The sequence below is a fragment of the Schistocerca americana genome, chromosome 2 (genome assembly GCF_021461395.2).
Source record: "Schistocerca americana isolate TAMUIC-IGC-003095 chromosome 2, iqSchAmer2.1, whole genome shotgun sequence".
In the NCBI taxonomy this organism is placed as follows: Eukaryota; Metazoa; Arthropoda; class Insecta; order Orthoptera; family Acrididae; genus Schistocerca; species Schistocerca americana.
Window position 1 is genome coordinate 234,239,983 of NC_060120.1, and position 24,562 is coordinate 234,264,544.

Consider the following 24,562-nt stretch of genomic DNA (forward strand, 5'->3'; position numbering starts at 1 on the left):
GAGAACCCAGTCCATTCCATTTAAATACAGCCCACACCATTGTGAAGCCGCCACCAGCTCGCACAGTGCCTTGGGTCGATGGCTTCGTGGGGTCTGCGCCACATTCGAACCCTACCATCAGCTCTTACCACTGAAATCGGGGTTCATCAGGCCAGGGCACGGTTTTCCAGTCCTCTAGGGGCAACCGATACGCTCACGAATCCAAGAGAGCCGCTGCAGTCGAAGTCGTGGTGTTAGCAAAGGCACTCGCGTCTGTCTACTGCTGCCATATCCCATTAACGCCAGATTTTGCGCACTGTGCTACTGGGTGCATTCGTCGTATGTCCCACTCCGATTTCTGCGGTTATTTCATGCAGTGTTCCTTGTCTGTTAGCACTGACAACTCTACGGAAACGCCGCTGCCCCCGATCGTTAAGCGAAGGCCGTCGGTCACTGGGCTGTCCGTGGTGAGAGGTAATCCCCTGAAATTTGGTGTTCTCGGCGCGCTCTTTGCACTGTGTATCTCGGAATACTGAACTCCCTAACGATTTCCGAAATGGAATGTTCCATGCGTCTAGCTCTAATTACCATTATGCGTTCAAAGTCTGTTAATTATATGTGCGTATCACCTCAGTGTATTTCACCTATGTGCTGAGAATTAGTACGTTCCGAACTGCGAAGTGTTTCTACCTTAGGAGCTGTTTCCAACTATACCGGAGGATATTTCGCTTTCGTCTGTTTTTAGTCAGCTCTCCTTAATAAGCCCCAAGACAGAAACTAATTTTTTCAGACATCTAAAAGCATTAGCTCTCCTGAGGATCGGCAGTAATCGTCAGGAAAACTTAATTTGTGGCTCCTGAAGATATCTGGATCCTTACCAATAAGGTACTCCAGCGAATGCCCGTATCCCGCCGTATTAACGGCATCGATCTCACGAAAGAATTTTAGAATGGGACCTGACGCAAAACTACTGTAATCAGTAGTTTCTAATATTGTACTTTTACTACAAGTTGTAGTCATGCAACATCAGTTGCATTCGTTTGGAACGTTTATTAACTCCACGTGATGTCGACTTCAGCTAAGTAACTAATTTTAATATACAGCCACACAAGTGATTGGTGTTTTAGCTGTATTTTGTGTCAACTTCACTCTGTCGTTATAAAAATTTTATTCTGCATCTACGTCTGCATACAGGGTGATTCAGTGGTGACGTTACAGACTTTATGGGATAATGGGAAAGTGCAATGTATCATTTTGAGGTAAAGGACCGCAGTCGAAAAAAGAGCGAGTTTCAAGTTATGAGCGAACATGCACCGGTACTGCAGTGTAGAGAACATTCAGAGGCAGTGTTACGGACCAAAACAAGAAAAAAAATTAGTAAATATGGACTCTAAAATGCATAAATTAAGAGGAATAAGCATTTGTTTATCTTTGACACTGTGAAAAATATCTCTTCCACTGCAAGCTCTTCGGTTTCTATATTTTTTGTAGGAGATGGTATGGACCAAAACAAGAAAAAAATGTCTAGTAAAAGTAGGCTAACTAGTGCGTACCTTAACAGTTATGGGCACTTGTTCAGTGGAAGAGAAGTGTTTCATAGTATCGAAGATGAATAAGTGCTCATAGCTCTTAAGATATGCAGTTAGAGCCCGTATTTACTAGAGTTTTGGTCTACAATGCCATGTCTGAAAGTTGTCTACCCTACAATCTTAGCCGGCCGCTGTGGCCGAGCGGTTCTAGGCGCTTCAGTCCGGAACCACGCGGCTGCTACGGTCGCAGGTTCGAATCCTGCCTCGGGCATGGTTGTGTGTGATGTCCTTAGGTTACTTAAGTTTACGTAGTTCTCAGTCTACGGGACTGATGACCTCAGATGTTAAGTCCCATAGTGCTTAGAGCCAGCCTACAATCTTAGCAACAACAGTATCGGTACATGTACTCCAGTATCAGAGGTATCAGAACGATTTTCGCTTATAACTTCCTACTCGGATGCTATCCTTACCTAAAATTGATACATTTTCCATTCCCCATTATCCCTGAAAGTTTGTATCATTTTTCCTGCATAGTCTCCGCAACGCAGTGTATACTGCGTGGGACGCTACATCGTAACCATACCAACAATTTCCTTTCATATTCCATTGGCTTATTGGGCGAGGGAAAAAAGAGTGCCTGTTTGCGTCTGTTCGCACTCTATTCTCTCTTATCTTATTCTCGTAATCTCCATGCGGGATTTAGACCGGCCGCGGTGGTCTAGCGGTTCAGGCGCTCAGTCCGGAACCGTGCGACTGCTACGGTCGCAGGTTCGAATCCTGCCTCGGGCATAGATGTGTGTGATGTCCTTAGGTTAGTTAGGTATAAGTAGTTCTAAGTTCTAGGGGACTGATGACCACACATGTTTAAGTCCCATAGTGCTCAGAGACATTTTTTCAGCCATGCGGGATTTACGTTGGCGACAGCGTAATGGTCTCGCAGTCTTCTTCAGATACAAGTTCTTTGACTTTACCCAACAGTTTTTCGCGAGAAATACCTTGTCTTTCTTCCAAGCATCCCTCTTTGACGATCCCGAGCATTTATGTTGCACTTCCGTATGGGCTATACGGACGCGTTACGATCCGAGTAGTGCGTCTCTGAATTTGTTCTCTTTCATGCCTACTTGTTAAAGGCTGAAATGATATATAATTGGTCGCACTAGAATCCCCTACGTGATTTATAACCCTTTGAACAATCTGACTCAGCGACATCGTCAGTTACAATCACAGTTGGAAGAGATTATCGGGATTGGACCGTAGGATTGGACCGTGGAACACTGAAAAGGTGTTGCTTGGTCGGATGAATCACGTTTCTTCTTCACGATGTCGGTGATCCAGTCCAGATATGCCGTCATCCAGGTCAACGGCTACTCCAAACTTGCTTCGAGCCACTGACGCAGGATGACGGGTGCAATATTGTATTATGGGGAAATATTAGCCTGAGCTTCCAGATGAGCATTACGGGAACATTACTGCTGACCACCTGCATTCCTTCAGGCTTGATGTCTTCCCCAAAGGCGATGGGACATATCAGCAGGATCACTGCCCCTGTCAAAAGGCCAGAATCTTAGTAATTTGGGAGTGTGGCAGCGATCTAACATTGATGTCTTGGCCTCCAAATTCGCCTCATCTGAACGCGGTGGAACACATCTGGGGTGCTATCAGGCGTTTAGTAACACATTAACATTACATAGTAGGTATTTTCTGTAATTTAAATGGCATTACAAGTTGTTCAGCTTTTTCCCCTAAGTTTCAGCTTATAACTAAGTCCTGCATGACCGACAAAATCAATTACATTTGTTTAAGTTCGTATTTGGAAAATATAACAGTTTGAAAACTTCTCCTCCAAACAAAGAGGTTTGATAGAGAGCGGTAAGGGTGGGGGCGGGGTGGAGGGTATGAAGTATAAAAGGGTTCTGTTCGCTGTACGTTGCTTTTGTAGATGTATATCAATCATTAAAACGAAATTTTACTCTCTCATGCTCGTCAGGTATTCAGCGAAGTCAACCGTTTTAAATCCTTAGGACAGAGGGTAGATGGAAGAGATGGAAGACTTCCTAGGAAGTATCACGCTCAAAGTCTTGCGCAGAAACTGGATGCTGCTATCTTCGCTATGAGAATGATCTCGAGTGTCTCTGACACGGAAACGCGAAGCCTTGTTGACTTTGCTTACTTTTTCACTGTATTATCTCGTACGGTGTTGTATTTTGGGGCAACCGTGTGCACTCACAAAGAACAATCTTTGCTCAGAAAAGGGGAGTCACACTGATCTACGATGTAGATTTGCGAGCCGTTGTTCAAGTGCCCCATCACGGGGTTTATTGTTGACGATACTAACCCATTCAGAAGAATTCAGTGAAAACCACACAGAAAATTAATATCAACTTGAATACCATTTCCTTAACCATTGTACAGAAAGGTCTGCATTGTTCAGCAGGTTTCATTTTCGGTACGCCTGCAGCAGAAATGGAGAAAGTGACAAAACCCAAGTTGGTAGCTTTCCTTGTGACACTACTCCTATCCTGCAGAAGAATTCCTCGCACTACGCGAGAACGTTTCTCTATTAAATGTTAGCTATTCATATATTCCTCCTATCTTTTTATTTTCTGTAATTTCGTTTATCAATTTTCGAATCAGCGTTCTGTTGACTATAAACCGACTCGTTCCACGATCGTGTAGTCGTAGCTCGCATGGTCCTACGGAACCTGATAAGTAAATAAATAAACAGCTGAATAGTTGTTGAGCAGAAATCGTCCACACATATTATGAAATGTGTGTGTGTGTGTGTGTTCAGAAGATATGCCCTCATAAACAAAACAATTAGACACATGAAAAAATAGCGCATGATGCGTGACGTTTAAATTTATTTATTCTGTGCTACCATATCTATTGGCAATAAATTTCGCAGATAGTACCCACATTTGCCGGTAAATGCACCTAAAAAATTGTATCATGGTATGACACATAGTTCATGAGATACGTCATAAAGACTGAGATGCGTGAGAAAGTGGCGCAGTGTGCATGACGTTTAGATTTGTCACTTCTTTGCTACTAATTCTATTCGCAACGCTTTTTGCAGACAGTATCCACATATGCTGCTAAATGTACCTACAAAATTATATCATTGTATGGTAGAGAGATCCGGAGATATGACACCATAAGCCCCGAGGTGCGTGAAAAAATGCCGTATGTTGCATGAAGTTTTAATACGTTTATTCTGTAATACTAAGACATTCCTGCAGTTGAGTCAATTTAAGGAAACTGCTGATACCTGGCAACACTTTTGATAGCTTGAAGTGCGAAGCGCAAACGGCTCTGGGCGAAAACTATAGCCATCAATAGAGCTGTCTAGAGGCTTTGCTCTAGAGAGGTTTTGCAAGATCGCGTTGTACACACGTGAATCAGCTGCTCCCAGCGTACAGAACCTATACGTTTCTAACAGAAAATTGGAAAAATGGACACCCAAACAATGCTGGATTTGTCCGCTAGTACACATTACATTATAGATTTTAATAATAATCTGTAAAAAGTACCCATACACTTACCAGTGGACATCAATATGAGGTGTATCCAGCCTTTGCCTTTCTGATAGACTGAACTCTGCTGGGGACCCAGTGAGGCGCCTGGATGTCTCTAGATGTTTGGCAATCCATTCTTCCTCAATAGTTGAAACCAGTGAAGATAGTCATGTCGGACTCTGGGGTCTGGAGTAAAGTTCACTTTGTAACTCATCCATTAAATTCAGAACTCTGGGCAGACCAGTCAGGAATGTTACTGTCCACAAAACATTTCCTCACAGGCGTTGTCTTATGGCAACTTTTATGCTTTCTGTCGTGCTGATACAAAGAATCATCGAGTCCTCTACTGTACGCAGTACACAGTGCCATAAAATACGTTCGTATACGTATTCATTTGGAGTCTTCATAAATAGGAGGACCACAACCTAGCCAAGGAAAACACCCTCCATGCTGTAACACCAGCTCCCCCCTAATCCACTGTCGGAACTACACGTGATAGCAGGTAACGTACTCCAATCATTCGCCATACCTAAGTCCTTCCATCGGATTACAACAGGCTATACCGTGATTCGTCACTCCGAAGAACTTGTTTCTAGGTCACCATTGCACAGTGGTATTGCTCTTCACACCACATCAAGCGTCGCTTACATCTACATATGCGTCCAAATATATACACCGCAAGCCACCGTACGTTGCGTGGCGGAGGGTGCCTTGTACCACTATTAGTCATTTCCTTTCCTGCTTCACTCTCAAACAGAGCGAGGGAAAACGACTGTACTTTCCTCCGTACGAGACCTAATTTTTTCATATCTATCTTCGTGGTCCTTACGAGAAATATAGGTTGGCGGCAGTAGAATCGTTACGCAGTCAGCTTCAAATGCCGATTTCCTAAATTTTCCCAATAGTGTTCCTTTAAAAGAACGTCGCCTTCCCTCCAACGATTTCCATTTCCAGCATCTCCGTCATGCTTGCGTGCTGATTGAACCTACCGGCAACAAATCTAGCAGCCTGTCTCTGCTTCCTTTAATCTGCTGGGGATCCGAAACGCTCTAGCAGTATTCAAAAGTAGATCGCACTACTGTTGTATATACGGTCTTCTTTGCAGGTGAACCACACTTTCCTAACATTCTCCCAATAAACCGAAGTCGAGCATTTGCCTCCTGTATCTCGCATTCCCCAGCTTAGCATTGGCTACAAAAACGCGTGGCTTATGAGAGGCTGCTGGAGAATTGTACCCCATTCTTTTTAACTCCCTGTGCCCCGTTAAGGGTCTAGCTGGATCGCTGTTAGCACTTCGAAAGATGATGATGATGACTTATGGTTGAGGGCGCTAAACAGAACGGTCATCAGCGCCCTTGCATTAATAATAAACCGATGAACGTGATGAAAATCTGTGGGAAAAGGTCAATAAAGTGGAAAACCAAAAATCATCCCCCCCTCAACCCCCCCCCCCCCCCCCACAAAAAACGTAAGGCAATCCCAATAATGTGAGCTTCATAACACCCCGCAATAAAACGCCAACGACACACAGCAGAATAACTAGATAAAATCGTGGATAAAATACCTGTGAAGACACCGTTAAAAAAGGGACAGATAACTGCCTCCTACCCAATATTGTGTGAAGAATTCCGGATACCACACAAAATGCAGGCCGATGTGGCCGGGCGGTTCTAGGCGCTTCAGTCCGGAACGGCGCTGCTGCTGCAGTCGCAGGTTCGAATCCTGCCTCGGGCATGGATGTGTGTGATGTCCTGAGGTTAGTTAGGTTTAAGTAGTTCTAAGTTCTAGGGGACTGATGACCTCCGATGTTAAGTGCCATAGTGCTCATAGCCATTTGAACAATTTTTTTCAGTGATGACCTCAAATATTAAGTCCCATAGTGCTTAGAGCCATTTTTGAACCACACAAAATCTTAAAACACGGACAACACTCGCTTCGTTATCAGTTAAAACAGAGGGCTGATCCTGTGGGAGACCCAGTTCAACCCTCAGGTCGTCAATTAAAACACACTCACTTAAAATATGTCGTGTTAACAACTGTGTCCAGCATCTCTGACATACTGGGGGCTCCACCTGACGTCAGAGGAAGCCATGTGTCAGTGGGCGATGTCTCACTACAAACCGTGTAAGGGCTACTTCTTGAGACCGTAGCGGGCGGATGGAGGTAAAATACGCTCGCACTGGAGTTTGTATGGAACGTAACTTGTTATTCCTCACTTCAGCCACTGAGCCTCCCATCAACACATGGCCTTCCTGGTCGCAAATGAAGTGACAGCCTGCAGAGGGCTTGAACATCGAGCACGGCGAGGAAGGGAGCAAACCTCCTCGCCAGCCGCATAAGAATGTTCGTTTCACTGAATCCCTATGGGCTCTGGAACCCACAGGAAAACGATTTCTTTGCCCTGCCTTTGTGAGAGAAAAAGAGCTTCCTGCACTTGTTGCACCATCCGATCTGCTGGATACATCTGTCTAGTAGGAAGAAGGGCACTTTGAGAATCTGAACAGATGAATTTCTTGTCACAACGCCGTGTCATCTGCTCCATTGGCCTCAGGGTAGGAAACAATTCCGCGTAATAAACTGAAAACTGTCCCGAGGACAATGTCGGGGAACACGACAGAACAAATTCCTTCCACTGATTTCGTTCGATTTTTTACATACACCCACCGCAATGGTCGACGGCCTCATTAATACATGAGCTCTGCATGGTCTTGATTTAGTTGCGAATGTCCCTTCGCGTTTTTCCACTTTACAGTCAAATCACCAACTGTCGAGGTGGGCAGCTTTACAATGGTTCAAATATTACTGATAGATTTGTTACTCAGGTGACACCCAGTGGTCGATGTTTGAAGTTACAGAGCTCTCCTGACCGATCCATTGCGCTGTTACTGCTTCTCTGATGACAACACAATACTCTCCGCCTCCTTTTATACTGGCTGGTCCGCCTGCCGTGACATCTAGAAGTCAATTCCGCATTACGTAGGGATGTCCGGATGCTTTTGATCAGATACTGTGGATGTACCTTGATTTGCTGAATTGCTTAGGCAGCTAGTCACGTGCAGGTGGCAGCAGTTAAATAAAATAAATAAAAACACGGAGCATCAAGAGTGTGTGTGTGTGTGTGGGTTGCAGGTGGTGCTGTGCAGTGTGGTGGCCGCTTGCGCCGGCCAGGTGCTGCTGTACCCTGCCCCCCTGCTGCGCTACAACCACCTGGCGCCGCTGGTCGCTCCCATCTCGACGCAGTTCCGCGCTCAGGACGAGCTGGGCCAGTTCACGTTCGCCACGGCCGGAGACAACCAGGTGAGGCACGCCTAGCACACAGCTGCCGTTTGGACTGTTCATCTTTTTAAAAATATCATGAAACCGATACATCAATATTTAAAAGATTGTCCTAGCCCGAGCTCGATATATTGAAAAAGTTGTCGATGTTGTTGTTGTTGTGGTCGTCAGTCCTGAGACTGGTTTGATGCAGCTCTCCATGCTACTCTATCCTGTCCAAGCTTCTTCATCTCCCAGTACCTACTGCAACCTACATCCTTCTGAATCTGCTTAGTGTATTCATCTCTTGGTCTCCCTCTACGATTTTTACCCTCCACGCTGCCCTCCAATACTAAACTGGTGATCCCTTGATGCCTCAGAACATGTCCTACCAACCGATCCCTTCTTCTGGTCAAGTTGTGCCACAAACTTCTCTTCTCCCCAATCCTATTCAATACTTCCTCATTAGTTATGTGATCTACCCATCTAATCTTCAGCATTCTTCTGTAGCACCACATTTCGAAAGCTTCTATTCTCTTCTTGTCCAAACTATTTACCGTCCATGTTTCACTTCCATACATGGCTACACTCCATACAAATACTTTCAGAAATGACTTCCTGACACTTCAATCTATACTCGATGTTAACAAATTTCTCTTCTTCAGAAACGCTTTCCTTGCCATTGCCAGTCTACATTTTATATCCTCTCTACTTCGACCATCATCAGTTATTTTGCTCCCCAAATAGCACAACTCCTTTACTACTTTAAGTGTCTCATTTCCTAATCTAATACCCTCAACATCACCCGACTTAATTCGACTACATTCCATTATCCTCGTTTTGTTTTTCTTGATGTTCATCTTATGTCCTCGCTTCAAGACACCATCCATTCCGTTCAACTGCTCTTCCAAGTCCTTTGCTGTCTCTGACAGAATTACAATGTCATCGGCGAACCTCAAAGTTTTTGTTTCTTCTCCATGGATTTTAATACCCACTCCGAATTTTTCTTTTGTTTCCTTTACTGCTTGCTCAATATACAGATTGAATAAGATCGGGGAGAGGCTACAACCCTGTCTTACTCCTTTCCCAACCACTGCTTCACTTTCATGTCCCTCGACTCTTATAACTGCCATCTGGTTTCTGTACAAATTGTAAATAGCCTTTCGCTCCCTGTATTTTACCCCTGCCACCTTTAGAATTTGAAAGAGAGTATTCCAGTCAACATTGTCAAAAGCTTTCTCTAAGTCTACAAATGCTAGAAACGTAGGTTTGCCTTTCCTTAATCTTTCTTCTAAGATAAGCCGTAAGGTCAGTATTGCCTCACGTGTTCCAGTATTTCTACGGAATCCAAACTGATCTTCCCCGAGGTCGGCTTCTACTAGTTTTTCCATTCGTCTGTAAAGAATTCGTGTTATTATTTTGCAGCTGTGGCTTATTAAACTGATTGTTCGGTAACTTTCACATCTGTCAACACCTGCTTTCTTTGGGATTGGATTTATTATATTATTCTTGAAGTCTGAGGGTATTTCGCCTGTTTCATACATCTTGCTCACCAGATGGTAGAGTTTTGTCAGGACTGGCTCTCCCAAGGCCGTCAGTAGTTCCAATGGAACGTTGTCTACTCCGGGGGCCTTGTTTCGACTCAGGTCTTTCAGTGCTCTGTCAAACTCTTCACGCAGTATCGTATCTCCCATTTCATCTTCATCTACATCCTCTTCCATTTCCATAATATTGTCCTCAAGTGCATCGCCCTTGTATAGACCCTCTATACACTCCTTCCACCTTTCTGCTTTCCCTTCTTTGCTTAGAACTGGGTTTCCATCTGAGCTCTTGATGTTCATACAAGTGGTTCTCTTATCTCCAAAGGTCTCTTTAATTTTCCTGTAGGCAGTATCTATCTTACCCCTAGTAAGATACGCCTCTACATCCTTACATTTGTCCTCTAGCCATCCCTGCTTTGCCATTTTGCACTTCCTGTCGATCTCATATTTGAGACGTTTGTATTCCTTTTTGCCTGCTTCATTTACTGAATTTTTATATTTTCTCCTTTCACCAATTAAATTCAATATTTCTTCTGTTACCCAAGGATTTCTACTAGCCCTCGTCTTTTTACCTACTTGATCCTCTGCTGCCTTCACTACTTCATCCCTCAAAGCTACCCATTCTTCTTCTGCTGTATTTCTTTCCCCCTTTCCTGTCAATTGTTCCCTTATGCTCTCCCTGAAACTCTGTACAACCTCTGGTTCTTTCAGTTTATCCAGGTCCCATCTCCTCAAATTCCCACCTTTTTGCAGTTTCTTCAGTTGTAATCTACAGGTCATAAGCAATAGATTGTGGTCAGAGTCCACATCTGCCCCTGGAAATGTCTTACAATTTAAAACCTGGTTCCTAAATCTCTGTCTTAGCATTATATAATCTATCTTCCATGTATACAACCTTCTATCATGTCAAGTTGTCGATATATGCACGGAAAAAATATCGACGTGCTGGCCAAAAAAATTTCGGCTGCGCGTTGTAAATATACTGGCAGTTTTAGAGCTGTATATTTAACTATTGACTTGTTACTAGATGTTCTGTACATCGACAAGCTAGCAGCCTGCTTAAAGCCACTAGAGAAAGAACTGAAAGAAAAACGAATCACGTTCAAGCCTGACGATAACCACTTAGTTAAAAATGGTAACTTCAGGTAAGTGGCACAATGAAAAGTGTCCGATGGGTCCGTCGTTCGGTTTCGTCACATACCGGATTTGTCTGGAACACTTCATGTCGAGTTCCCTCTTCTTTTTTCATTTCTGCAAACGTCAGTGACCTAGCGGTTGTAGTGTCAAAATTGCGTGGTGAAGTTAAACGTTCAAGTTTCTGTTGCTAACACCGAGTGCCGATTACCCCAGCATTTCCCTCACACGTCTCCGCCCACCGCAAAGACCAATCTTGTCATTTATATTTTTGTTAATTATTTTTGCAATTTTTTCTGAAGAACGGGATTTGAATAAAAAGAACACTAGTGGCGTTAAAAATTGTTTTTGTTATTCTATTCAAACCGCCACACCCCAGTGCAATCGGACTTCTTTTGTGCTACCTATGGTTGTTTCACAAAGTCAGAGAGAGAGACTGGACATGATGAAATCTCAAGAAGCTGTAAGACACCTTCACACTGTGAAAGTAAAATAACGTTCTACTACAATTTCAAAAGAACAATTTCAAATATTTGCCGAAAATGTCGACAAAAATATAATATGAAATAAAAGTATCAGCACCCGATATTGCCATTTCAGTATCGAAATATCGATGAAGAATAAATCGCCGATACATATCGATACCTTGGAGGCTAATCGATATTACATCAAAAGCCCTACTACCAAGCCGACCGGTGTGGCCGAGCGGTTCTAGGCGCTTCAGTCTGGAACCGCGCGACCGCTCCGGTCGCAGGTTCGAATCCTGCCTCGGGCGTGGATGTGTTTGATATCCTTAGGTTAGTTACGTTATAGTAGTTCTAAGTTCTAGGGGACTGATGACCTCAGAAGTTAAGTCCCATAGTGCGCAGAGCCGTTTGAACCATTTTTTAACCTAATTCCAGTCTCTGTCTGCTACAGTTTTTACCCTCTACAAATTAGTTTTAGAGGAGGGTTACATGTTGGCCACCAATCATTTGCTAAATAGAGCACTGCCCTAAATTTAACATTAATGAAGTATTGCACAGTAATTTGCCTCCTACCCATGCAACTACAATTGAAACTACACTTTATGTTTATCAGGCTACCGGTTTTTAAACAACAGTTCGTCTATGGGATTGAAGGAATTGTCCGGAATAAATGATTTTCGATTAGACCTAAAATTAGCTTCACTACCTGTCAGACATTTTATGTTATTGGAAAAATTATCGATAATTTTTATTGATGGACACTAAAGCAATTCCTGTTCCACTGACAGCTTTAATAATGAGTAATAAACGTCATTTTCTTCTAGTGTAGCAGGTGTGTATGTCGCTAATCATCGCAAACTGTGATGCATTTTTTATAATAGATTTCACTAACGAATGCATATGTTATAAAGGTACAGTTAAAATGCCTACCTACATGACGACCACGGGTGAACAGCAGATATTATTGTTAGTGCACGCTTTTGTTCAATCAGTACGTTCTGCATGGTGAGTTGCGTCCCCCAAAAGTATTCAGTAAGACATATGCGAAATATGTTCGGGGATTGATCTGTTTCTTTAGAACACTTGCAATTAAAGAAACAGGAAATGTAGTTGAACTTAGCAGTCTGTGTCGCACAGTATGATGCTTCTCTGACTTATCTTCATATGTTACATCACTTCTTGCTACGACTGTATTTGTTGTACAGAACGAAATATAGTGTATTCTCTCCAAATTAAAGAGAATCCATTTTTAGAGAACCAAATAATAATACATTGAAAAACATTATTAAGAATTTGTTCAATTGCTTTCTCTCTAAAGGGATTAATTATAAAACTAGTATCTTCTGCAAAATGTACTAATTCTGCTTTATGAATGTTAACTGGACGCTCATTCACGTACGTAAGGAGCAGGAGTGAGCCCAGAATCGACCCCAGTGGAGCTCCCTTCGTGATTTCTGCCCAGTCACGAAAAGTTTCTTTCCTACCAAAATTGTTTGAGTCTATTCAGCACGTCTTCTTCCAGTCTGTTTACGAAATGTGACAAACTAGTTGTTTGTAAAGCCATCAATCCCATAAACTTTCTTCTAGGAGAGTAACATGATGTACGCAATCAGACGCCTTTAAAGCTTGTCATATTTTGTGAGTGTATTTATAAAGAGCATTCTCAGTCAGGCAGTCCTTTTGGCATCAAAACTGCGATGTGGCAAGTGGACTGTTAGTTGTGTTCCCATTCTCAATGTGTTCATGAAGACGTAAGTCAGTAAACATGCTGTTCTTGGACCGTGTGGTACTGCCAGCCGCCTCGGTGAGACCAGTCAGAGGCGGCCAGAGACTGACGGACGCCGTGGTTTGCTTCCAGGGCCGCGTGGAGAGCAAGTCGCTGGACGGCGCTGTGCGAGGTGCCTACAGCTACGTCGACCCCACGGGCAAACTGGTGAACGTGCAGTACGTCGCCGACGACAACGGCTTCCGCGTGGTGGGCGCCAACAACCTGCCCGAGGCGCGATCCAGCGCCCCGGCGCCCGTCAGCGACACCCCGGAGGTAGGCAGCTCACCTCCACTCTCCCCACTTCTCTACCCTCTCAGTTCAAACAGCGCTCACCTGCACACCGCTGACTCCTGCTATCGTACGTTTCTGGTTATGAGCTTACAGTATGAAAAGACTCCATACCTTAACTCTACTCGCACTCCAAGTAAAACAATGTATTTTGTTTCAAAATACGAGGCGCGTTAAAAAAAAAAAAAAAAAGCAACGGGAATTCTGAAATTTTGTGCGTCGCATTAATCAGAAATTGCGATGTTTTCGTTGCGTGGTTCTTCACTGTATCACAGCCGTCAAATTATTAACTGAAATTCCTCACGTTCAGAAATGAGAAGGAGTAACTTGTTTTACTTCGTAAAAAAACTTACTATAGCCAACATGACCCAAATAGTTATTTTTTTCGACAACCGGTTTCGACAGGCTTTGCTGTCATCTTCTGGACTTCAAAAAGTTGTTACAAGAGGTATTCATTGTGCGTTGGAACCTCATGCCAAGTTGTCATATTAGTGGATAAAACGTAGCACATTATGCAAAGATTATTTCTACAGGTTATTTCTACTGGTAATCCGAAAGAAATGATGTATAATACAATATAGTATGTTAACTGTTGCAGATTTCTGCTTGTACATTGCTCGCCTTTAGACAAAAACCAGTAGTCGTGGATAGTTATTACTGTTTTTTACTATATCAGCATCTTATTTTACACCTATACTGTCTCTATAACAGTTGACTACGTGAAGTAGAACCCGTGTGACATTGCCGTTTGCTATCTTTTCTTTCATGTTTGTGGTGTATTACGAGAAGCTCAGATGCTTTTGTACCTTAGTTTATTAACAAAGTTAAATCTCAAGGGATGTCAGCTCCTTCACTTGTTGTGAGTGCGGAAAGCACTGTTAATTTGTGACGTATGCGGAAACGTTTTCCTGAAAAGCGTTTGCACGAAGTACTACGTTTTATCCACTAATATGACAACTTAGTATGAGGTTCCAACTCACAATGAACAATTCTTGTAAGAGTAACTTTTTGAAGACCTGAAGATGACAGGCAACCTGTCAAATCAGTTGTCTAAAATAAATATTTGGATGACCTTTGCTTCAGAAAATTTTTTACCATTAACTTATTAAATGAACGCCCCACTCTTCCTCTTAGGCTGTAATTCATTTCATCTTCCTTCCCGTTTCACAACTAGTTTCGGGATATCCATGTGGTATTTGAAGGTCTTTGCATCAAACGTCCAGGGGTGACACAGAGTGTTGAGAAAGTTACTGTGCCGTTACAATATGTGTTACAAGAGACGTCCACGGGCGGTTACCCAAGTCTGAACTCGTTTAATTTTATTGGTTGTGATATTCTTCTCACGATCGCAGATACTTCAATTTGCCCGCCCGGTTAACCGTGCGGTCTAACGCACTGGTTTCCTGACGGAAAGGCGTGCCGGTCCCCGGCACGCATCCGCCCGGCGGATTAGTGTCTAGGTCTGGTGTGCCGGCCAATCTGTGGATGATTTTTAAGGCGGTTTTCCATTTGCCTCTGCGAATGCGGGCTGGTTCCCCTTACTCCGTCTCAATTTCACTATGCCAGCGATTGCTGCGCAAGCACTGTCTCCACGCACGCGTACACCATAATAATTACTCTACCATGCAAACATTGGGGTTACACTCGTCTGGTGTGACGTTGCCGCGGGTTCCACTGGGAGCCGAACCACACAATAGCCCTGGGTTCGATGTGAGGCGGCGTTGGGGTGAGTGGACTGCTGTAGCCTGTTGTGGGGTTGTGAACCACTGAGGGCTACGGCGGGGACGATGCCTCTCCGTGGCTTCTAGGTCCCCAGTTCCATACAAAAAAATACTTCAATTTTGAAGGCGTGCTTGGGCGAGTGCTGATTTTGATCTGCGGGTTTAAAGTCTGGCAAGATAGAGCGCCATAGGTTTTTTTAAGATAACACGTTCCCCAAAAAAACCTCACCATAAAACGCATAGCAATGTTAGCTGTATGCGCAGTAGTACCATCTTCATACAACCACGAAAACTGAAGTTATTCAGCTACAATCACAAAAATTTTGCATTCTTAACATCAGACATCTAACACAAGAACTCACTTATAACTAATAACACATTTTCAGCTGTTTTATACCTAGGAGTTTGATCCCAAGCCTACCTCGTCATTCCAGGAGAGGCTGACGACCCTTATTTAGACTTATTTAACAGTGTAGAAGTCCAGATAATTGTTCCGCGTCCTCCCAACGAAAGTTTCTGCGTAAATCGGTGGAGCAATACGTCACGTGACCTGTCTCGAGCTTCGCAAAGGTTGCGACGATTTTGGCTCCGTCTGTCTACTGGGACTTCGCGTGACGCAACGGGAACTCCAAAGACGGATGTAAGCAACATTTGAGTTTGAAGTTAAATCCAGGGCTTAAAGAGTCCAAAATAATAAACAAGAACTGTGCGGAGCAGTCATTCATCCGTCCACAGAACGAATTCCTGCAATACATGTTTCGCACTGGTGATCGAAAAGTGCCCTTCTGAACCAGGAGACACACCGCCACCATGTGTTCTGCTACCTCCACGAAGGGAGGCGTGTAACTTAGTAGTGATAGTCGTTTTAAAACCGTTATTGGTAGTCTTACTGAAAGTAGAGCGGCGCTATTTGTTCTGGCCTACTGCATTGTATCACCGGTCATTACAGTTCCATTTGGCAGTACCACAAATGGCGCGTCCATGGTCTCCAAGGTTACCAGACAATAGCTGAGGCGCATTTGCACACAATTATCGTCCCTCGGGCTGTTGTTCCTGTTTGGCAGTAGGCCAGTTCTGTGACATGGTCATTGAGTGATGTCACTACAGCGTGGAGCTGGAGAATGGCGTATGTGTTAAGGTATTCAGAAAAAGGAAGGGAGATTTTAGTTTAAAGTCTCCATCGAGGACTGAGAACGAGCTAGGATTGCGAGGGTATGGGAAAGAAACCCTATCATGTCCTCTTCAAAAGACACATTCCGGTATTTTCTTTGAGCGCCTTAGGAGAACCACGTAGAAACAAAATCGGACTGGCTGGGCCGGGGTTTGAACTCGTTTTCTTCTGGACGCGAGTTCTACACTGGCTTGTGGCACTGTAATTACGCTTTATTCGCGGATACCTACAGTCTGGTGTTCTTTCAACATGACTTAACGCTGTTATTCGCACACTCTCTCTGTGACAATGAAATTCGGCCAGATATATTTCCGTCTGTAGAGTTGTAAGTCTTCCCAGCACCATCACATGACTCCCAACCTCCCTCTTTTCGACACTCCTCTCCATGCCACGGCCAAGCTGACTCCAGTCTCCCAGACCCTTACTCTATTTCTCGTTCCTAAGACCATCAGTCCCCTCGCCCCCTCCCTCCCTCCCCCCCCCCCCCCCCCCCCCCGCCACACACACACCTATCAGCCTTCAGCCCATATTACAACCCCTTTGTTTACGTCGCATTCTACCATGTCACTAACATCTAACGTTCCGTCAACTGTATCTCTTCCCAACGATAAGAGGTGTAACGTGAAGGCGCAGTGCAGGTCCTTCCAGTTTCAACCAATGTACAGTTGCGATTTTCCCTTTCTGTGCTACCTTTTTTAAAAAAAAGTATTCATTTATTTATTTAAACGAAATAAATGAATATTTTATTATAATTTTATTTATATTATTTATTTACACTAAACAAATTAATATATTTTTTAAAAAGGCAGCACAGAAAGGGAAAATAAGAACTGTACATTTAAACTAAATAAATAACAGATACTTTTGTATGCTGTAAAGAAAATTATTTTTTAATAATTATAAAAGAAGAAAGCTGTTAAATGTTTCAGATTTCAGTTATATTGTATTGGCTTTGTATATTTTAAAACAGTCCGCAGAGTGGCATGTTTGTACCACTGACAGTCCGCACTATCCCACAAGGGGCGCGGAGTGAAACAACAGTAAAGAAAAACATTTTTGTATTATCATTACATAAACAATGATTTTCCGTTTACTTGCGTCCACGTCTTTCAGTATTTTAGAAAAGACATTATTTTTTGCCTGGACTGTTACTGAGTGGTTTTTATTTAAAATGCAGGTATTCAGCTATTTTTTAAGTCTTATGTAACCCACAGAATGTGTGCGAGATACCAGTTCGGACATCAACTCTGACCCAGTGACCATATCAAAGATGTCAAGTAGGAATTACAACAGCTGTGGGCCAGCTTACCTCAGGAAAAGATACAGTGGTTTTATGACACCCTTCCCAACCGAATCATTGCATGCACCCAGGTTAGAGAGGGTGCCCTGTCATACTGATAAATGAGCTGATAATGCCAAGTTCTTTGAACATTTTACTGTGTTTTGTAAACACTGAAATAACTTCAGAATGCCCGCATCTCGTGGTCGTGCGGTAGCGTTCTCGCTTCCCGCGCCCGGGTTCCCGGGTTCGATTCCCGGCGGGGTCAGGGATTTTCTCTGCCTCGTGATGGCTGGGTGTTTTGTGATGTCCTTAGATTAGTTAGGTTTAAGTAGTTCTAAGTTCTAGGGGACTGATGACCTAAGATGTTAAGTCCCATAGTGCTCAGAGCCATTTGAACCATTTTTGAACTTCAGAATACCCTCTCAACCCGTGGAGAATCATTTCGTTTCCTCCTGCTGTTCTTCATGTTTCCCATTTTTATCATGTATTGTGTATAGCATTAAAATTTGTGAACATCAGGACAGTACATTTTCCGCCTGGATAGTTATTACATTTATTTATTCACCACTACCGAGATTTTGACCGTTTTCAGGTGATTGCTCATTATGAACTGCGCCAATGCATTGTCCCTTTCAAGAGGACATTGTTCTCGTATCATCCATGTTTAAATATTCCACGCGTATAATAAGACAGCAGTTTTCGTCACTTGTACAGAAGAAAGTAGCGCTTCACATAACAATTGCTGCCGAATTCGTGTCATCTTCGCACATAATTTACACAGTGCGTTCTCCAGGAGGGACATTTTAGTGTGTTCTACGTCCTTTTCTATAAATGACTTACTGTTTGCAAGGGATATATAAACATGGATGACAGAACGACGGTGTTCTCTTAAAAGGCACGACGCATTGAAATACTTTAGCATAATGTACTGTTCTGTACTCAGACTGAACAATAACCGAAAACACATTCGTAAAGAAATCCATTTCATAACGGACCAGAGAGAAAATTTGTCATCCCTAAAAACACACAAACACCCAAAGTATCTCCATTTTTTCTTTACAGAAATTACATTATCCCTACTTGGTGATAGTGACTTAGTAAGGATTTTATGCATTTGATTCCATGTGGAGGATGGAATAATAGAGAATTATTGCGAAGGTGGTTCGATGAACCCTCCTCCATGCACTGAAGTGTGATTTGCAGAGTATCCATGTGGATCTAGATGTAGATGTAGATCAGCTTTTGCAGATGAACTATGACGTGCGTGGCGGAGGGTACCCTGTACTGCAACACAAACTGTGAAGGTGGTTCGATGAACCCTCTGCCAGGCACTTAAATGTGATTTGCAGAGTATCCATGTAGATGTTGATGTAGACATTTCCTTTCATGTTCCCCTCGCAGATAGAGCGAGGGAAAAACAATAGCACACATACCTCCTTATGAGCCCTAATTTCTCGTATCTCATTTTCGTGGTCCTCAAGCCAAATTTATGCTGGCGGTAGTAGGATGTTCAGCAATCGGCTTCAAATACCTGTTCCCTAAATTCTCAATAGTGTTCCTCGAAAAGAAAATCTCTCCAGGAATTCCCATTTGTGTTCCCGAAGCATCTCTTAATACTTGCGTTTTGTTCAGACCTAACGGTAACAAAACCTAGCAGCCCGCCTCTGAACTGCTCCAATATCTTCCTTTAATCCGACCTGGTGCTGATCCCAAACATCCGATCAATACTTAAGAATAGGTGGCACTAGCATCCCATACGCGGTCTCCTTTGCAGATGAAACGCACTTTCCTAAAATTCTCCCAATAAAGGAAGTCGACGGCTCCCTCCCTACCACAATCGTCACATGCTCATTCCATTTCATATCGCTCAGATATTTATAAGAAAAGTGGCTGTATCAAGCAGGGCACTACTGATGCTGTATTCCAACGTTACTGGTTTGTTTTTCCTACCCATCTGCATCAACTTACTTTTTCCTTTTTTTTTTTTTTTTTTTTTTTTTTTTTTTTTACATTTAGAGCTAGTGCCATTCTTCACAGCAAGCAGAAATTTTGTCTTAGTCATCTTGCATCATCCTACAGTCACCCAACTTCGACATCTTACCGTACACCACAGCACCATCAGTAAACAACCGCTGATTGCTGCCCACCCTGTCTGCCAACTCATTTATATGTATAGATAATAATAGCGGTCCTATCACTCTTCCCTGGGGCACTCCTGAGGATACCCTTGTCTCTGATGAACACTTACCGTCGAGCCAGTGTACTGGCTCGTCGAGCTACACACATACCTGTGCACTTATTCCACATGGCAACACTGTATCAAATGCTTTTCGGAAATCTAGGGATATGGAATCTGCCTGTTGCCCTTCGTCCATAGTTCGCAGCGTACCATGTGAGAACGGGGCAAGCTGAGTTCCGCACGAGCCATTCTTTCTAAAACCGTACTGATTCCTGGACGTAAGCTTTTTGGGATCAAGGAAATTTATGATATTCGAACTCAGAATATGTTCAAGAATTCCGCAGAAAACCGATGTTAAGGATATTGGTCTGCAATTTTGCGAGTACATTCTTTTAAGCATCTTATACGCAAGTGTCAACTGCGCTTTTTTTCCAGTCGCTTGGAACTTTAAATCGGCGGGAGATTCGCAATAAATGCAATCTAAGAAAGGAGCCAATGCCGTAGAGCACTGTTTGTAAAACCGCACTGGGATTCCATCCGGACCTGGCGACTTACTTGTTTCCAAGTCCGCCCGGTTAGCCGAGCGGTGTAACGCAAGACTTTCCGGAGCGGGAAGGAGCGCCTGGTCCCCGGCACGAATCCGCCTGGCGGACTTGTGTCGAGGTCCTGTGAGCCGGCCAGTCTGTGGATGGTTTTTAGGTGGTTTTCCATCTGCGTCGGCGAATGCGCGCTGGTTCCCATTATGTCGCCTCAGCTACACTATGTCGGCGATTGCTGCGCAAACAAGTTCTCCACGTAGTCGTACACCACCATTACTCCGCCATGCAAACGTAGGGGTTACACTCGTCTGGTGTGAGACGTTCTCTGGGGGTGGGGAAGGGGGGGGGGTCTACCAGGGGCCGAACCGCACAATACCCTGGGTTCGGTGTGGGGCGGCGGAGGGGTGAAGTGGACTGCGGTAGTCGTCGTTGGGTTGTGGACTACTGCAGCTGCGGCGGGGACGGAGCCTCTCCGTCGTTTCTAGGTCCCCGGTTAACATAGAATACAATACAAAATTGCTTGTTCCAAACTCTTCTGGCGCAGACCTGTTTCCTCGCCTCAGACATCCATTTCAGCTAGTCATATTCAGCGCGACTGACGGCCTGGCCTTCGTGTGTGTCTGCAGGTGGTGGCGGCGCGCGCGCTCTTCCAGAAGCAGTACGAGGAGGCGGCGCGCGCCGCGGAGGCGTCGGCCGAGCAGACGCTGAGCCGGCGCCGGCGCCAGGCGGTGCTGCCCGTGCCCGTGCTGCTGCCCGCGGCCAGGACCACCGTCAAGGTCGCCAGATACGAGCCCGTCGACGCCGCCGTGCCCGCCTCCACCCGCAAGGTACCGCACATCACCTACACATCAGTTAGCACTGTCTCGAATGAAGCTTTCCAATATTCCACAACTGCTGCAAATTTCTAGTGGTGTCCCTCAAGGCTTGGTTTTGGGTCCTTTGAATCTCTATATTATGACAAACCATCAGCTATAGCCCACTTCGCAAATATTTTTGCCATTACTCTTCAGTCCGCCCCCGGTCGCTGAGTGGTCAGCGCAACAGAACGTCAATCCTAAGGACCCAGGTTCGATTGCCGGCTGGGTCGGACATTTTCTTCGCTCAGGGACTAGGTGTTGTGTTGTCCTAACCATCATCATTTCATCCCCATCGACGCGCAAGTCGCCGAAGTGGCGTCAAATCGAAAGACTTGCACCCAGCGAACGAACTACCCGACGGGAGGCCCTAGTCACACATCTTTTTTTTTTTTTTTTTTTTTTTCGTTAGCCTGCAGGCTGGTTTGGTGTGGTCCACCACGACTTCCTCTCCTGTGTCACCCAATCCATCTCGAACCTTACGCCTACGATTATTTGTCGGATATATTCCGGTCTCTGTCTTCCCCTACAGTTTTTGGCCTCCACAGCTCCCTCTAATACGACAAGCGTTTCCTGATGTCTTAATATATAGGGTGTAATGAGAATAACTGCAGATATTTCTGTTGGTGACTGCAAACAGTGTACTGAACAGCATTACATCAGTCACTTGCAGACTAATAATTATAGTTGTTACGAGTATTATGTTTTTGGGTTGGTTAGTACCTCCAAGTACGTGGGGCAGGAGCAAGCCATTGATGCATATGTTACCTTGGGCAGCTGGTGAACTGTCGAAGTGTGAAGAAATGGATGCAAAACAGTTGGCCTATACTGACAGGCGTGGTGCAATTATGAACATGCAGAAAACTTCAGGTCGTAAATTATGTTTGCAGAAAGACTGTTAGCCGTGTGGGACTGGCAGAGGGGTTTAAGGCACTGCAGTCATGGACTGTGCAGCTGGTCCCGGGGGAGGTTCGAGTCCTCCCTCGGGCATGGGTATGTGTGTTTGTCCTTAGGATAATTTAGGTTAAGTAGTGTGTAAGCTTAGGGACTGATGACCTTAGCAGTTAAGTCCCATAAGATTTCACAAACATTTGAACATTTTTTGGAAAGACTGTTAGACGCAGAGAAAAAACAACACACTGATCTGTGTATGTATTAAAGAGTACATATAAAAATATCTGTAATTACACCCATTACATTCTGTATGTCTTCTTGTCCTGTCACTTCTTCTAAAGTATTCCACATATTTTTGTCCATCGCCAACCTCCTCATTTCTGCGAACCTCCTCATTTCTTATCACTCCTCAAAATTTTCGGCCTTCTTCCGTAACATGTATCTGTAACGCTTGAAATGTCCCATTTTCCTGCCTTCCAACAGTCTCTCACTTACTTGCTTCCCATGCTGTGATACACAGAAACATTTTCAGCAATTTCTTCGAATTAAAACCCAAGTTTGATACTACTAGACTTCTTTTGGTCAGGAATATCCTTTTTTCCTGTGCTGGTCTGTTTCTTATACCCTTACTTCGTTCGACATGGCTCCATGGTAGCACAGTTTTACTTTGATGAACATCTTTTCTAGGTCGATTAGGCCTTTAAAGAGTTCTTCATTTTTCTTACGTCCATGCAGATCGTACAAGTATTACAATCAGTCCCAATTGTCGTTACCTCCTCAGAATTTTCTGAAACTGAGAAAATCTCGCTATTTCTGCTAAATTAATGGCTCAAATGGCTCTGAGCACTATGGGACTTAACATCTTAGGTCAGTAGTCCCCTAGAACTTAGAACTACTTAAACCTAACTAACCTATGGACATCACACACATCCGTGCCCGAGGCAGGATTCTAACCTGCCGGCCGGTGTGGCCGTGCGGTTAAAGGCGCTTCAGTCTGGAACCGCGTGACCGCTACGGTCGCAGGTTCGAATCCTGCCTCGGGCATGGATGTGTGTGATGTCCTTAGGTTAGTTAGGTTTAATTAGTTCTAAGTCCTAGGCGACTGATGACCTCAGAAGTTGAGTCGCATAGTGCTCCGAGCCATTTGAACCATTTGATTCTAACCTGCGCGGAGCCAGACTGAAGCGCCTAGAACCGCTCGGCCAACACGGCCGGCGCTAAATTAATGATCGTGTTGTTTAGCCTTCTGCCTGCTTAACAAGGCACAATTAACTGCATATCAGATGCTACTTTGACAAATCAGTGACGTGAGATCCACACTGTTGCAACGATTCAATTACTGCGAATATTCAATTATGCCTTGAAGAAAGATGTTTTCTTATACCCAGTCATCGCTATTACAATTTTCAGCACTACCGAACACACAGCGGAAGAATTTTCCAGAAAAACGTCAGAAAGTCCCACATCAAAACAACCGATATTTACGTCAGCTGTGGTAGTAAGCTACCACACAGTGAGACCACAGACAGCGCATACTGGTTATTATCGCGCGGGACTTTCTGAATGATATCTTTGGGGAAAATTCAAGCCATTATGTATTTAGAAGGCCCGATGATGAAGTGTATCGTCGAAACCGGTTGACAATAAATTGATTGAGAAATTACAGCAGACGGTTATGTTGAAAATTGTAATATTCCTATAGGTTGTGGTCCTCTACTCCCAAGTAACAAGGATGGACATGCCGAAATTCCAACATGGCTCGTTATAAAACTTGGATAGCCCACCACACACTTGCGACTAATGGATAATTAATAAAGAACTAAATGATATTTGTCTTATGCCGAAATTCCATCATGGCTGGTTATAAAACTACCGCAATACAGTGGTCCAGCATCCAAACTGGCAGAGGACGGTCCACTTGGAGCAAAGGAGTCAATGCCGGTCTGGCGAATGATTAGGGTGCTGAGAAACAGCTACACACTCTTACAGCTAAGGCACTTCGTTAGCATTATACCCACCGTAAATTCTCAGTTTCTTCTAAAATTGATTGGTAGTGCTCCACTGATTAGAGGCCGAAGAATTTAGTGTTTAATGGACGATCATTGCTCGAAAAGGGAGGGATTCCAAGTCAGTACTTTCTACATAGTACATCTGTCACATCGGTAAAGTGTGGATGAGCAGACAAGCCAGACGCGGGAAAAGACGATATTCATGACAGTTTATTTTAAAGATGAAGTTCTGAATTTGTGGTCCGTGCGTGTGTGGCGCTACTTTACTGATATCTGAATAACACCATTTTTGCCAGGGACTACACTATTTATTACAACTTACGTATTGAATTATCGTCTTTTAAGTCACTTTTAAGTGATTAAAGATGTTGAAATTAGTTGAAAATGACCTAAATGTCAAAATTTTTATTGTGGAAATCATAGTAAATAGTGCATTT

The 24,562-nt window shown here is 43.9% G+C and overlaps 1 protein-coding gene across 1 annotated transcript in view; it reads left to right on the forward strand.

Moving 5' to 3' along the window:
* Positions 1-24,562, forward strand: part of LOC124593915 (Nance-Horan syndrome protein-like) — a 179,324-nt gene that overhangs the window by 150,646 nt on the left and 4,116 nt on the right. The window contains exons 5-7 of the mRNA XM_047132266.1: positions 8,153-8,320; positions 13,279-13,461; positions 20,995-21,195. Coding sequence (XP_046988222.1) covers positions 8,153-8,320; positions 13,279-13,461; positions 20,995-21,195 — 552 coding nt within the window. The remainder of the gene's footprint in view (positions 1-8,152; positions 8,321-13,278; positions 13,462-20,994; positions 21,196-24,562) is intronic.